Consider the following 15,512-nt stretch of genomic DNA (forward strand, 5'->3'; position numbering starts at 1 on the left):
TCTTAAGAAACAGAAAAAGATCTAGAGCTGCAAGAGACCTTCAGCCCATCCAATCCGACCCTCCCCCATTTTCTAGAGGAGGAAGTTCAGTGACTTGCCCTACTAAGCGCCAGTGGTGGAATCTGAATCCAGGGCCTCCAGCTCTGGAAACACTGACCTCCTAGAGTCTTTGGCTTAACCCTGTGTCCTCCGAATATCATGAAAATAATGGTTTGTTTGCCAACCCTTCCTGACCCCCGGAAACCACATCATAGAGTCTTTCAGAAACTCCTGCATAGTTTGTGGCTGGATCTAAAACTGGTATTTCAACAAAACAATTTGACAAAACCCTGGAAACAATCCGAGTCAGATCCAACTGGCCCAGCTCAGTCCCGGAACCCCCAGCTCATGAGGGTGGCATTTATTTTAAAGGGGGTTAAGATGTTGAGGGGCTGAGTTTGGGGTCCTCCAGGGGAGAGAGAGGGGGTCTGCATCTGTTGGAGTTTGGCTGGACCTGGGTCTGGTTCTGCTGACGCTGCTTGGAAGAGGCATTGAATGCTACTGTGAAAGGATGCAGAGTCTGAACTTTTTGTGTTCTTCTTTTTTTGGCCTCTGCTTGGGAAAGAACCAAAAAGATTAAAAACAAAGCCGTGATCAATACGAGCCCCACAGAGAAGCTGATAAAACAACTGAAGGCGGAAAACAACAGACTCTTGTCCAGGCTTGCAGGACTGGGAAATTCAGGGAGGAGAGTAGCAGATAAAACAAGTAGGTGTCATCAGCTCTGAGGGAGTGTTGGGGAAATGGGGGCGGGAGGGGGGGGTTGCCTACCTAGCCAAGTCCTGTTGGGCCATCTAAGCAGGAAGTGGGTCTGAGAGCTTAGCCCCAAAGCAGCAGGGACCCTACGTGAGGCAGAGCCAACCCATCCTAGGACACCTACCTGACCCCAACCCATAGAGGACAGGGGGGGAGGGGGGGCTGGGGCAGGACTTGGGGAGGGGCTGGCTTGCTCGTGGTGGGGGCAGATTTATCTTTCCTCTGCCTGCTTCCCGCACTGAGGACGGGGGACTCTGTTTCAGAATGGGCTCAGGCACTGAGCTAATGAGGCTGGAGTAGGTTTCCATGTAAGACGCAGCTCCTGGGATCTGCACACCTGCAGGGAGAAATAAGCAGAACCAGGAGAACATGGTACACAGCAGCAGCAATATTGTGGGATGATCAAATGGGATAGACTGAGCTGCTCTCAGCAATCCAGTGATCTAGGACAAATCAGAGGGATTGAGGTCAAACAATGCTCTCCACCTCCAGAGAAAGAACTGCTGGAGTCAATTCCAATCAATACCAATACCATTTTTCCATTGTTTATTTGGGTTCTGGTGTTATAAGACTACTCACAAAAACGAGCACTATGGAAAGATGTTTTCCATGATAATACATGTATAACCCAGCACCAGGAAAAGGAAGAGGAAGGAAGGGAGGGAGGGAAGGAAATAGAGATCATTCAACTTAGAAAAACTTGGATGGATAATCAATATTACATGTAATTGGTAAAAATATATTTTTTAATTTATTTTTAAATATTTTTCCAACGTCTGTCTGTCTGTCTGTCTTTCTTTGTTTCCTTCCTTCCCTCCCTCTTTCCTTCTTTAATTCTTTCCTTCCTTCCTTCCTTTCCTCCCTCCCTCCTTCCTTCTTTCCTTCTTTCCTTCCTTTTTCCTTCTTTCCTTCCTTTTTCTTTCCTTTTTCCTTCCTTCCTTGCCTCCCTCCCTCCTTCCTTCCTTCTTTCCTTCCCTCCCTCCTTACTTTTTCCTTCCTTCTTTCCTTCTTTCCTTCCTTTTTCCTTCCTTTTTCCTTCTTTCTTTTTTTCCTTCCTTTTTCCTTCCTTTCTTCCCTCCCTCCTTCCTTCCTTCCCTACTTCCTTCTTTCCTTTCTTCCTTCATTCCTTCCTTCCTCCTTTCCTTCCTACCTTCCTTCTTCTCTTCCTTCTTTTCTTCCTTTTTCCCTCCAATCCTCTCTGGTTCCAAGGCAGAGTAGTGGTAAGGAGTACATTCCTGTGAAAGAATGCTATCTACATTGAGAGAAAGAATTATGGGAATAGAAATGCAAAAGCAAAAGACATGACATCACTTATCACATGTATATATGGGTATGTGATTTGGGGTCTAGGCTTTTAAAAAATTGCTCTATAGCAAAAATGAATAATATGGAAATGTATTAAGTGACAACATTTGTACAAACCATTGGAATTGTTTGTTGGCTCTGGGAGCAGGGAGGGAAGAGGGGAGGGAAAGAAAAGGAATCATGGAAACATGGAAAAATATTTTAAAACTTTAAAAAATGTCTAAATAATTTTTAAAAAATCACTTCTCCCTGGGCCCTTTGGGCCACTCTCTGTAACAAAAGAGGCTCACAAAGTGAGTTAGATGTTAGCCTGAGTGAGTGAATAGGTCAAGTAAGTAAATACATTGGAGGAATTTTTTAAAAGGGCAGTAAATGTCATTCATTTACAAGTTAATTCTCCTGATATCTTTCCTGGATAGAATTTGTATATGCATTATATTCATATAACATCACATATAAGTATGCAATATTCAGTATGCTTTGAAGGGGCTACTTTGTACTAAGACTTTGAAGCTCTCTGCCTGATCTTTAAAACTTGGCCTTCCTTCCAGGGGAACTGGAGCATTTATTGGCAAAAAACCAAGCACGCCTTCAGACCATCCAGATTACATGGGAACACCAGTTGGAAGAGGCTCGGAAAGAGTGGGAAGAACAATACAGCACTATCACACAGGTGAACTTTCTTCAGGCCCTGAGAGCTTTCAAATGAATTGGTTTTCCCTCGAGTTACCTTTCATGAGCCTAAAGAATCTTGTGTCCTATCAAGATTTTCTCCATCCCAGACGGGAGCAATCCTGCTAGGAGTGGTTGCTTTCATGGCAGCTGATTGATATTGCACCAATGGGGTGGGAAGAAATTTGTGTTCATTGATGGATGGAGGAAGTAAAGCCTAAAGTCTTGGCTCAATATACACTGAAAAACATAGTATATAGTGAAAAGAGTGGGGCAGCAAGGTGGCACAGGGCAGAGAATCCTGGGCAAGCCACTTCACCCTGTTTGCCTCAGAGCCAGAGAAGGAAATGGCAAACCACTGCAGTATCTTGGCCAAGTAGAGTTGGACACATCTATAAATAACTGAAAAACAATAAGCAGAAAGAACAGTAAATGTGAGAATCAGTTGGTTGAGACTCTTGGGCTGGATCTGCCCCAGAGTTATTGAGTGACCTTGTGGTTGTAGCATGGGGAGGGGGAGAACCTAGTGTTAAAAATATTAGATTTGGACATAAAAGATCTGAGTTCAAATCTTGATTTTACTGTGTGACTCTGGGCAAGTGATTTAATTGCTCTAGACTTGCCAACATTCCCACACAGAATGGTGAAGCCAAATCGGTTCCTCTCTCCCAGACCCAGTTTCCACCCCTGCCAAGGTAGCAGGATTGACTCACCTCTACAGTCTCTTCCAGCCCTCGTTTCCATAACCTGTTCAGCTTGATAGACTGACTATTAAAATAGGTTGCAGAAAATGCCAAACCAGAGACAACTGAAAGGAAGATAAGAGCTTCTGAGGTGACATGAAACATCCTAACTTTGCATTTAGTCCAGTGACCGCTGAGTTGCCTGGGTCTTGCACACAAGCCACTACTACGTGAATTTTTTTTTCCCTATGTGAATGGATAATCCAAGACTGGACTAAACTAACCCAGATTTTGTATTTGGGGAAAGAGAGGGAGAAAATCTTTATTTGGACATTTTCTCAGAGCAAAGCTGGACTTAAGCCTTAGGTGATAGGCTTATATGAGCATAGATTTAGAACCAGAAGGGACTTTAGTGACTCAACCCCCTCATTTTGTAGTTGAGAAAATGAAAGTCTAGAAAGGGAAGATCACTTGGGTCTTAGGCCATACAGTGGTGGAGCCAGAATTCCAACTGGCTTCTTGACTATTGCTTCCACTGTGCCATGCTCCCTCTCAGTGAAGTGGGCACTTATACTTCTAATTCCTTTACCCCAAAATATATCCCCCCCATTGATATGCCAAGCTACCTTAAATTCCTAGATTAATCAATTGGGTTATGGTCTAGAGCAGAATTTCTTAACCCTTTTTGTATCATGGATTCTTTGGCCAGTTTGGTGAAACCTATGTACCTTCTCAGAATGATGCTTAAATGTTTAAAATAAAATCAATTTAAAATCAAATCGAAACCAATTATATTGCAATTCAGTCATCTTAATAAACAAACAAGCAGATTTATGGATCTTAGGTTAAAAATAGCTGGCCTAGAAGGTCCCTTTCAAAATGTTTTTGGGGTAATATAGTAAATATAACAAGTCATTATCAGAATCTAACAACTAGTTTATCAGCAGGACCCCAAAGGAAGGAGGTCAAAGGAGAGTGTTCTAATGGGAGTCTAAGGGGAAGGTTGAGCTAGAAAATAGACAAGAGCTTGATAGGGAAAGGTCTGCTGGGTCCCCAGAACAAAGGATGTGAGCGACCCAAGATAGTTGCCTGACAGAAGGAACCAGACTGAAAACAAAACTTGGCCTACAGACCAAACAAATTCATTTCTGAATCAATGTCCTAAGACTTTGTTCACCCTTTCCTAAGATTTTTTTCCCTATTTTTTTTTCTATTTTTCACCCATGGCTCAGCTGTGATGTCTTTCTTATCCAGTACTCTCACACTCTGAGCAAAAGCTTCTCTATCTTGCCATAAAAAATACTGTCTGAAGAAAGTCTAGATGATCATTTATCTCTGTCTAATTTGATGAGTTTTAATAGGCTGGCCCATGACCTCAAGTGATCAAATAATGTTCACTCTTGATTGTCTGAAACAGACAAGGAACTAACCCTAAAGGGGTGATTCCCATGAACTTAGATAGAGTGTGAATTTTTATTGTGGTCTAAGAAAAATCATTGCTTAACAAAATGCTGTTTCCTTATCCAGAAGAACCCCTATTTTTTTTTAATTTTACCTTTTTTCTATTCTGTCTTCTCAATTTGGTTAGATTGTGGTGTTGACCTGTATTCTCTAACGTGAATAAGTAATATAATTTTCAAGTAAAGTAGATGGAAAAGGAAGCCTGATTCTGATGTTTTATTGATGAAACCACTAACCCTGGTTTCCTTTCTAGGAACGGCAGATGATGAAGGCTTTCCCTTACCTCTTCAATGTCAATGAGGACCCACAGCTCACAGGAGTTCTCAAGCACTTCATTCAAGCTGGTATTTGACTTACCTTATATTCTTCTGGTGGTGCCAAGTGTACTACACTCCCACAGAACCCTCAATTCATAATAACTACATTCTTTCATTTAGTTACTAGCTGAAGTCGATATTACCTCATCCATATCCTCATTGCTGATTTCAGGTCATTTGTCCTTTCTATTTTTTTAATGAACAGATTTTTCTCTCCCTTCTCATTCCATTGGGGGAAAAAATTCCTGTTAACAAATATGTATAGTCAAGGAAAGTAAATCCACTCAACCTCAAAGGCATACCATGCATATATAAATATGCATATATGTACATACAAGTACATGTATGTATATAGATTTACACACATATACATATATATTCATTCTACATCTTAAATCCATCACTTCTCTCTCATGTATAGCATTGTTCCTCTGATTGATAATGATTATCACCTTTCAAAGCTGCTTGTTTTATTTTTATTTTTTATAAAATTTAATTTTTATTTTCATATCCAAATTCTCTCACTCCACTCCCTCTCCCAGTCTTTGAGAAGGCAAAAAATATGATACCCATTATGCATATGAAGTCACACAAAGCACATTTTTCACATTAGCCATGTTCTGAAAAATAACAAGGAAAAGAAAAATATATAAAATTTCTTGTTTTTTACACGGTTATGTTATAATTATTCTCCTGCTTTACTCATTTCATTCTTCATCAGTGAGTTTAGTATTTGACCTATAGTCTTCCTCTCCACCATAGCCATTCCCTTCTTGTTTAGTAAATGAGGTGTAGAGATGAAATATCAATTTTGAGAAGTATCCATTTTGCCTGAAACACAGAATACGTAAAAGGGATCAATGAGAAATAATGGAAAAATGGGCTGGAACCAACCAACCTGTGGAAGGTATTAAGTACTAGGCTTATACTTATACAAATTTCCTATAGTTGACAAAATAATCTTTCTACCTGTTTAAAAACCTTAAATGGTTCTCCACTGCCTCTAAATAAACTTACAGAATTCTGTGATTCTAGGTAGGACTAGAGTACAAGAGAGAGATTGGAATTGGATCTATAGATCTGGGAGTTATCTGGCAAATGATGCTCTGTGATGAGATTAGCAAAGGAGAAAGGATAGAAGGAGAATAGAAGTGGGACCAGGATAGGGCTTTGGCCAGTACCCACATTTAGGAAAAAGAATAATGGTAATAAATCTGAAAAGGCATTGTAATACAAGTAAGAGGAGAACCAAGGGAAGAAATGGAATCAAGGGAAGAGAATACTTAGCAGGATTGGTGATCCAAAAAAAGTGTAATCAGATAAAAAGAGGAGTATGAGGGAAAAAGACATTGGATTGGGTATTTATGAGATCTTTGGCAATCTTGAGAGATCAGTCAAGTGGTATGTTCTGAATCCAGATTGTTAGGTATTAAAACCTGGCAGGTGATAGAGAAGTTTAGGAAGTAAGCAAGCAGTTCTTTCTAAGGACTTGGCAATGATATGAAGGAGAAATAGGAGTTTTGACAAAATAAGAGAGCAGCTTTTAATAATTTAAGTTTTAATGAGAATATAGCAGAGTTGTAAATGAAAATTATCCCTTTAAGCCAGAGAAAAGAAAACTTCTAGCAGCTTTTAACAATTAACAATTTAGTTTTTAATTTAAGAAAGAAGTACAGATAGAAAGATAGAAAAGAGGAGAGATTACTAATCTTATACCCTATAAATATAACTAAAATTCCTAATAACTACCTCTAACTGTCTTCTGAGGACAGCTTATTCTGGCCTGGAAAACACCAGGCCCATCTAACCTACACTATCTATAAATGATTCACTAACTAATTAACTCCCTAAAATAATAGATAGCTACTACTCACTCACTCGTTCAATCAATTTTCTATAACAGCCCAAACTGTCAGTAGGCAACTTACAGCAGATTCTTACCTATGAGACAGACCTCCTACTGTAGAGATCCCAGAGGCAAAAAGTCCTTTAAAGGCTAAAGCCAAAAGCCCTCTCAGTAAGCTCAGGCCCACCTTTATATTCCAGCAACTAAACGCCAACCCACACTACCAGCAGCTAACCCCCAACAACCAACTCACGCTCAGCAGCCAACTTCTCCACAACTCCAGCCCTATCTCTTAGCACCTGACCCAACAACTGTCAGCAACTGACCACCTGTCATTGACAATGGCTCAGCAGGGAGTTCCCCAGTTCCTACTTCCTGTCACTGTGGGCTGGTTAATCCCTATACATCTCTAGGGTAAGAGTCCCCTGTTAAATTAAATAATTCCTTTTTACAGAATAAAAGCTTGGGTCAATGGTTGAATTGGGTGAAGTTAAGTGAAATTAAGGACCAAAGTGATAGAAATGGATAGAAGAGACTTAGACATATTTGTAGGCAATAGAAAAGTTGAGGCTGGAATGATTGAGAGGCAAATTTCCAGAAAAGATGGGAGGAAAATAGGAACAAAGACAGAAGTAAAAATTTTGACCTTGGCCTTGATGAGGAGAAAGACCAGTTCTTCAGACTCAGTCATAATTTAACAGGTTTTTGAGGTGTGATGTAAGGAAGGTAAAAAAGCTCAAAACTGATAACCTTGATTTCATCAGTAAAGATAGTTTTGGGAAGTGGAGTATTTTCTGAGAGAGAAGAGGGGTAATGTGTGAGAGAGGGGGAGAATATGTGTAGCCTTGGGCTTTGAGAAGAAAGAGGAGGAGATATTTAATCTGCTAATAATCAAGGAAGAAGGGATTGAAATTAGATAATGTGAGTTTGTAGTGGGCCAGGTTGACAGAGTTCTTTGGATTTCTCCAGTTGCATTCAGCAACTCGGAAATAAGTTGGAAGAAAGTGAATGGTTATAATCTTCAAAGAGTGAGGATTGGTACAACATGAAAGACTGTAGGAAGAGGGATCAAAGGATTCAAGAAGAAAGTATAATGTCTGAGCTGGCCAAATAGAGGTTTAAGTCTGTAAAGAAATAGAAAGTGAGACCAGAACAAAAGTGATGAATTGGGAAAACAATGAGATATGGAATGATTAACGGTCATGGTGAGGACAAAAAGGGATGGAAGAAGGGAAAGTTGTGATCATTGAGGTACATTTCAGAGTTTGAAGTAATGGGAAAGTATGAAATCTTAAAGGCATGATTATTCCTATGGATGGCTGAGTTAGAGAGAATATAAATATAGAATGTAAAAATTAAAGAAGTTGATGAACTAAGAGGCTCTGAACTGATAATATTGGAAGTTATATCAGCATTTATATTAAAAGTCTAAAACATGAGGGTAAGGATATAGAGGCACACTGTGATTTAGGTACTCCTCTAGGCAAGAAGTCTGGATCCTGGATCTGGATCAGATTATTATAGCTGGATAATATGAATCTCAAAGATAGTTTGAGGAGGGATATATGAAGGGGAAGGACTTGGAAAAATCTCCTCTCCTTCTCAGATAAATTTGAGAAACCTACCTAGACTAGATGCCTCCACTTCCTCTCTTCTCCCTTGCTTCTAAACCTTTTGCATCTTGCTTATGACCTCATGATTCAACAGAAACTACTCACCACAAAGTTGCCAACGATCCACTTGACAAAAATTTGTTTACTCACCTTCCCACCTCACCAACCCACTGGAGAGAAGATTTTTTTTAAAACCTTATAAAAATATCAATATTCATACAAAACAAATTCCCACATTGGTGAGGCCCAAAATCTACAGTCCAAGACAATCAACTCTTTGTCAGTATCAAAAAATGAAACACTGATTATGTCCAGTTTATCTTGTCTACACATAAGTTGTTTGAACGTTGTAACTCTTATTTGACTGTGAGCTATATGAGAGCCAAGATTGTCTCCTTGCATCTTAGCACTTGACATGGTTGTTGAGTTATTTTACAGTTGTATCCTAACTCTTTATGACCCCTTTTGGTGCTTTCTTGGCAAAGATTTTAGAGTGGTTCACCATTCCTTCTATAGCTCATTTTACAGATGAAGAAGCCAAGGCACACAGAGTTAAGTGACTTGCTTAGGGTCATACAGCTAAGGCCAAATGTGAACTTGGGAAGATGAATCACCCTGATACCAGGCTCAGTACTTTATCCTTTGTACCATCCAGCTGCCCCATCTGAAACACAGTGGTGCTTTATAAATGTTTATTGACTAACTAATGTCCCTCTGTTGAAAAAACTGGGTATACAATATATAGAGGCAAACAAGCATAATAGCTTAGTTTTTAATAAACTTGATGATTCTAGTAGGTAGGACACAAACTTACTGTTCAATGATAAATGCTAGAAAAACCAGAAAGCAATCTGGCAGGAACTAGATACAGACCAACATCTCACACTGTTTTCTGAGATAAGTTCCAAATGACTGTGATATAAAAAGATAATAATAATAAAAAGCATCAATAAAACCTTTTAAAATATAAAAAGTAGCCAGGACCGAGGGCACATGCTGGGGATTCGCAAATGCTGGAAGGTTGAGGCTGATAGATCAATTGTGTTCAGGAGTCATAAGCCTAAAACTTATCAGGAATCCACATGGTCTGGCACCCAGATGGTGTGTCCCCAGGAGGAAAGGGCCACTAGGCTTCCTATGGTTAACGTTCCCAAACTCATCAGTATTGAGACCTGGCTATGAGAGACTGTTATACTTCCCACTTGTGTGAGTTGGGTAGACTTAGTCTTATTAGAAAAAAAATCTAAAACAAATGTAGAAAATAGCAATACCATAAGGTTCTCTTTTTACTTTTATAAAATGTTATCGACAAACTTTGTTTCAACGCATTCTACAACCACCAGCATAATCCCTGTTGATTCCCCCACAATTTACAATCCCTGAAGACAGTTTAGTACAGAATTATAAAAAGGTATTTTTTTATATTTACTTATTTATATGTTTATATTTATCTTATTCCTTAGTGATTCTGTTTTTGTCAAAGTGCTTGTTTTACAACTTGTTATGAGGCTTTTTATTTTTTAAAAATTTTATTTATTTTTAAATTTTATTTATTTATTTAGAATATTTTCCCATGGTTACGTGATTCATGTTTTTCTCCCTCCCCTCTTCTCTCCCCCCTCCCAGAGCTGATAAGCAATTCCACTAGGTTATACATGTATTAGTGCTCAAAACCTATTTCCATATTATTCATATTTATAATAGTGTGATCTTTTAAAACCAAAACCCCCAATCATATAGCCATAGAACCACATGATAAATCATGTTTTTCTTCTGCATTTCTACTCATTGTGGGTTTTTAAAAATACCATTGCTGTCTCTTATTTGAATATTGTTGCCATTTCAAGGCATCTTCTTTCCGATGGTTGTGCCCACTGTACATGTTGTTCTTTTGGTCTTGCTTTGTTCCCAATCAGTTTTTTAAAATATGCCTTAATTCTGTCTTAGTATCAATTCTAAGACAGAAGAGTGGCAAAGGCTAGGCAATTGAGGTTAAGTGATTTGTCCAGGGTCACAAAGGAAGTGTCTGAGGCCAAATTTGAACCCAGGTTCTCCCAATTCCAGGCCTGACACTGTATCCACTGTGCTTTTCCACCTGAAAGGAAAATTGTTTTTTTTAATTGCTTTTATATTATTGATCATAAACCAAGCAAATCACATATAAACGTTGAGCTAGGTAACTGCCACTATGATTTTTAGAAAGAGTTAGACCCAATTATTACACTGTATATGAGATGTCAATTATTAAAATAGAATATTAACCATAGTATTGGAAAGGCTATCATTTGGTGTAGTAGAATATTATAGCAACTAACTAGATGAAGAGCTTCTCCTGGAGAAATAAAGACTTCAGATCCGTGTCATTATCTAGGGAAGTAGGAAGCAAGCTGGGCTCATTTGGACTGGTGAGTCCGATTGCTGACCTGATGAGCTCAGAGGAAAACAACCTTGGCATGTCCCAATGTTATTTGATCCTGTGAAGATCTGGGCCAACGACAACAGAATATTATGGCCAAGACAGGCTACTTTGAGCTCACACTTCCCAGATACTTCTGGACTAGTAATTAAAGGATGAATTAATTTTTTCTCATCTTAACCTTGTACTAGAATCTATTCGTTTGTATCACATGTTACAGAGTCTTTTTACCAAACATTATAGCATGTTCCTCAACATACTACGTACCTTCTGCCTCATGCCTGATGATAACCATCATAAGATGCTAAATCACACCGTTGAGCATCTAAAGGAGGTCTTTGCCACAGGCTGGGGCATGGTGAGACCTCCCGCTTTTATTCCCACCATTAAAGTTTGGATCTTCATCTGAGAATGATGGCCCAGAGATTTCTTTATTTTTTAATATTCTTATTATTTTAAAATGAGATGTTTTTGTATTTTTCAGGTTCATCTAATGTTGGTCAGGCGGCTTCAAATAAAATGATCCTTCAAGGATTGGGGTAAGTTTCTCAGAATCAGTGCCTTTATTCAGGATTAAAGGTATTTTTTCCCTCTGTCTAGATTGGGGCTCTGAGAAGCCATCCTGACTCTCTCCCTGCCCTCATGCAAGCTTCCACCCCATCCCTTCTAGACAATTGCAAAGGAGGAGATTGCATGCTGTAAAAATGGAGATTTTGAACCCTAGACTTCAATACCCAGAAGTCCTTGGTGTTTCCCAGAATTCCCTATAATCTCACCTGAGTCTCCATCTGGGTGAGATCACAATTAGTATTTAACTGGCAGTAACGCCTCCCATACTCTCCTCTTCTCTGCCATTACAATGATGTAGGAAATATAGTGGTAAGCTAAGTTAAGCGTGGTGATTTTGAATGGGCTAATCAGCCATGGGCACATGCCTTTTTTTATTTGTATCTTATTTATTCCTTGATTTCTAATAATCCTTAATAAAACTCTTAAAATATAATATTTTTATTAGTAGAAATATAATTTAATTTTTACAATATCCTTTCCTAATGACCTATTCCCACAGTCACCAACCCAAACTACCAGGAAGTTGTTCTTTTTCTCCAACAAGAGTCCGTCCTGATAGAGTTTTATCTGTCTTCAGGGATGATGGAAAAAGCTAATTACCATCTAGTAATACTAATCCTATATACATACACATGCACACATGGATTCTCCATAAAAGTCCTCTGAGGTCTCATCAGTTGTCAAAGGCTGTGCTACATCTGTGATGACAGACAGTTCCTACCCAGCTCGAAAGGGTTGGAATTCTCACTCTTGAACAGACTAAATTTTAGTTAGAATAGAAATATCCAAGCAAGGACAGGCAGCGTGACCTAGTAGAGAACTATCCTCGAAGCCAGGAAGACCTGGTTCAAGCCCCATCTCTGTCACAGATTGGCTGTGTAGACCCAGGCACATCACTAAAACTCTCTGTGGTCTGGCAAACTCTTTAAGAACCCAAGTTGAGTTTCCACATCCATGAGTAGAATAATGTTTCTCTCCCTTTTCTTAAAACTGAAAACTTGGCACTAATGCCTGTTTAACCTTCCACTTTGTATGTACATGTCATTCTACATGTGCAAGCGGTAGCCTTTACCCTTAGGAATCACAGAATAAATATATTGTAGGCAAGGAAAGGGCCCAATGGATGAAGTGTTGGACCTGGAGTCTGGAAGATCTAAGTTCAAATCTGGTCTGAAATCCTTTCCAACTGTGTAACTCTGGGCAAAGTCATCTCTCTCTGTCTGCCTCAGTTTCCTCATTAGTAAAGTGAGGATAATAACAGTACCTAACTCCCATAGGGATGAGGATAAAATGAAATCATATTTGTAAAGTGCTTTGCAAAGCTTAAATTACTATATAAATGGTAGCTGTCATTATTGTTATTGTTGTTGTTATAATGATTACATTTCCTTTCTTCCTAACATATAGGCTTTATTTGCTCTGGGGAATGGAAAAGAAAGATTCTCTTTCATTTGCTTTTTATTGACAACTCATTAATGATCCATAATCTTTTGTCCTTGCAGAATTTCTGATAAACATGCCACATTCACCAACATAGATGGAGAAGTCACAGTGATGCCACAGAGCAAGTGCAGAGTTGTTGTCAATGGTGTGCCGACAGTTACAAAGACAAAGCTACAGCATTTGGTAACCTATCTACCTGTAGATAAATGGATAGATGGATGGATGGATGGATGGATGGATGGATGGATGGATGGATGGATGGGTGGGTGGGTGGATGGGTGGATGGTGAGATAGATAAATAGATAGATGGATGGATGGATGGATGGATGGATGGATGAATGGATGGTGAGATACATAAATGGATAGATAGCTAGATGGATGGATGGGTGGATGGATGGATGGATGGATGGATGGATGGATGGATGGATGGACGGACAGACGGATGGATGGATGGATGGATGGATGGATGGATGGATGGATGGATGGATGGGTTGGTGGATGGATGGTGAGATACATAAATGGATAGATAGCTAGATGGATGGATGGATAGATAGATGGATGGATGGTTAGATAGCTAAATTGATAGATAGCTAGATGGATGGATAGATGGATGTATGGTTGGATGGGTAGATAAATGAATAGATAGATAGATAAATACATGGATAGCTAAATAAATTAATAGATAGATAAGCAAACCTAAATCTACAAGGTTCCAGGTTACCATGTTTTCTGCCCCTCATAAGAGATGTGTTGTATAAGAGCAGCAGCTTCAAGGTTTGCAAAGCACTTTACAAATGTTATCTCATTTTATCTTTCCCAATAATCTCAGAAGGTAGATCCCCATTTTACAAATAAAGACACTGAGGCTGAAGGAAGTTAAATAACTTGCCAGGATCACCCAGCTAATAAGTATCTGAATCTGGTTTCAAATGCAGGTCTTCCTAACTCCAAATCCAGTGTTATCCATTATGCCACTTAGCTTCCCTGTATACATGACTTTCATCTCTCTGGTATTTCTATTTTAGTTATGTTGTCTTTTAGGTATACTTTCAGGCATATTATTTAGGTATATTCTATTACTAGGAGTTATTGTTTATCCTTTGTTTTTAAAGAGGTCTGATGACATCACAGAGTGATATCCTGACTTAAGCTTGACTTGGATTTAAGCGAGGCAGAGTTGTATAAAGCCATCAGCTTCACTCTCTCTTGTAGATTCATCCAAGTCCAGTGGCAAGATATTATTAGGCATATTATTTAAGAATATTGTTTTAGGTATATTTTATTATATTTGCTTCTTAAGGTGGGTGGTGACGTAAGGCTCATTTCATTGATGAGAAACGAAGCGCCAGGGAGAAGGGCCCCACAGTTATACGTAACACTAGTTTCACTGTGTCTCCTACAAGAAAGAAAATTGTTATTGTCTCTTTAAGAGAATTTGGATCCTTACCAATTACAGTTTAACTGTTCTTCTATGAGGAATGTGTGGAAAACCAGAAGTTTTAATTTTTTTAGAGCAATTCTTAACCTTTTTTTGTGTTGTGGACCCCTTCAGGAGTCTAGTCAAGTGTATAGTTAGAAAACATGTTTAGATGCATAAGATAAAAATACATAAGATTTCAAAGGAAGCCAATTATGCTAAAAAAATTTAAAAATATTTCAAAAAACAAAAATTCACCAACTCCATGTAATCTATTCACTGGTCATGTAGAGAGAAGTTCATGGATTCCAGGTTAAGAACTCTTATTCTAGAAAGGCTTTCAGAGGTGATGCATAAATGGAGAGGACTAAGTTTCATCCTTACATTCTGAAAAACAGGAAAAGTGTGCTTGAGAAACTTGGGTCTGAATGATGAGATTGTGTTTCAGAAACGAGAAGCCAAAAGCAGAAGTGACAGTTAGAGGCCCCTGTAGCTACAACCTTTCTTACAAATAAAATATTGTTTAGTGTGATATTTAAAATGGTTGAGGTCTTAAACTGTAGTGATTAAAATAGTGGAAGATATAAATTGCGATAGATATAAGAGAGGGTGAGTAAATTTGACCGCAGAAATATGTTTCACTACAGTGTCTTGGGTTTTTAAATCAAATATAAGGTGGTCGCCAGGGAAATATTCCCAATTATTCAAGTCAATTGGGTTTTATAGAGATTTTAATTAACAATACAATGAGTAATCAAAGAAAGAGAGAGTAAGAAAGGAATAAGTATGAAGGGCCTCAAGCCAATATGGCCTAGACCTGAGTCTTAAAAGAGAAATCAGTCAGTTTTTTAACACTTACCACAAGGTCTGACTAAACAAGGATACTAGTGACACCAGGCCAGCGTCCTTCCTCAAAGAGTCTTCCAGCCAGAGATTGTTTCAAAGGGCCTCTCTCTCAAGAGCCTCCAGAGCTC

At 38.8% G+C, this 15,512-nt stretch overlaps 1 protein-coding gene across 1 annotated transcript in view; it reads left to right on the plus strand.

Moving 5' to 3' along the window:
* KIF28P (Kinesin-like protein KIF28P) overlaps window positions 1-15,512 on the plus strand; it is a 59,144-nt gene that overhangs the window by 26,666 nt on the left and 16,966 nt on the right. The window contains exons 8-12 of the mRNA XM_056816050.1: window positions 605-747; window positions 2,652-2,773; window positions 5,170-5,260; window positions 11,593-11,647; window positions 13,181-13,304. Of these exons, the coding sequence (XP_056672028.1) occupies window positions 605-747; window positions 2,652-2,773; window positions 5,170-5,260; window positions 11,593-11,647; window positions 13,181-13,304 (535 nt within the window). The remainder of the gene's footprint in view (window positions 1-604; window positions 748-2,651; window positions 2,774-5,169; window positions 5,261-11,592; window positions 11,648-13,180; window positions 13,305-15,512) is intronic.

This window comes from Monodelphis domestica, chromosome 2 (assembly GCF_027887165.1).
Source record: "Monodelphis domestica isolate mMonDom1 chromosome 2, mMonDom1.pri, whole genome shotgun sequence".
In the NCBI taxonomy this organism is placed as follows: domain Eukaryota; kingdom Metazoa; phylum Chordata; class Mammalia; order Didelphimorphia; family Didelphidae; genus Monodelphis; species Monodelphis domestica.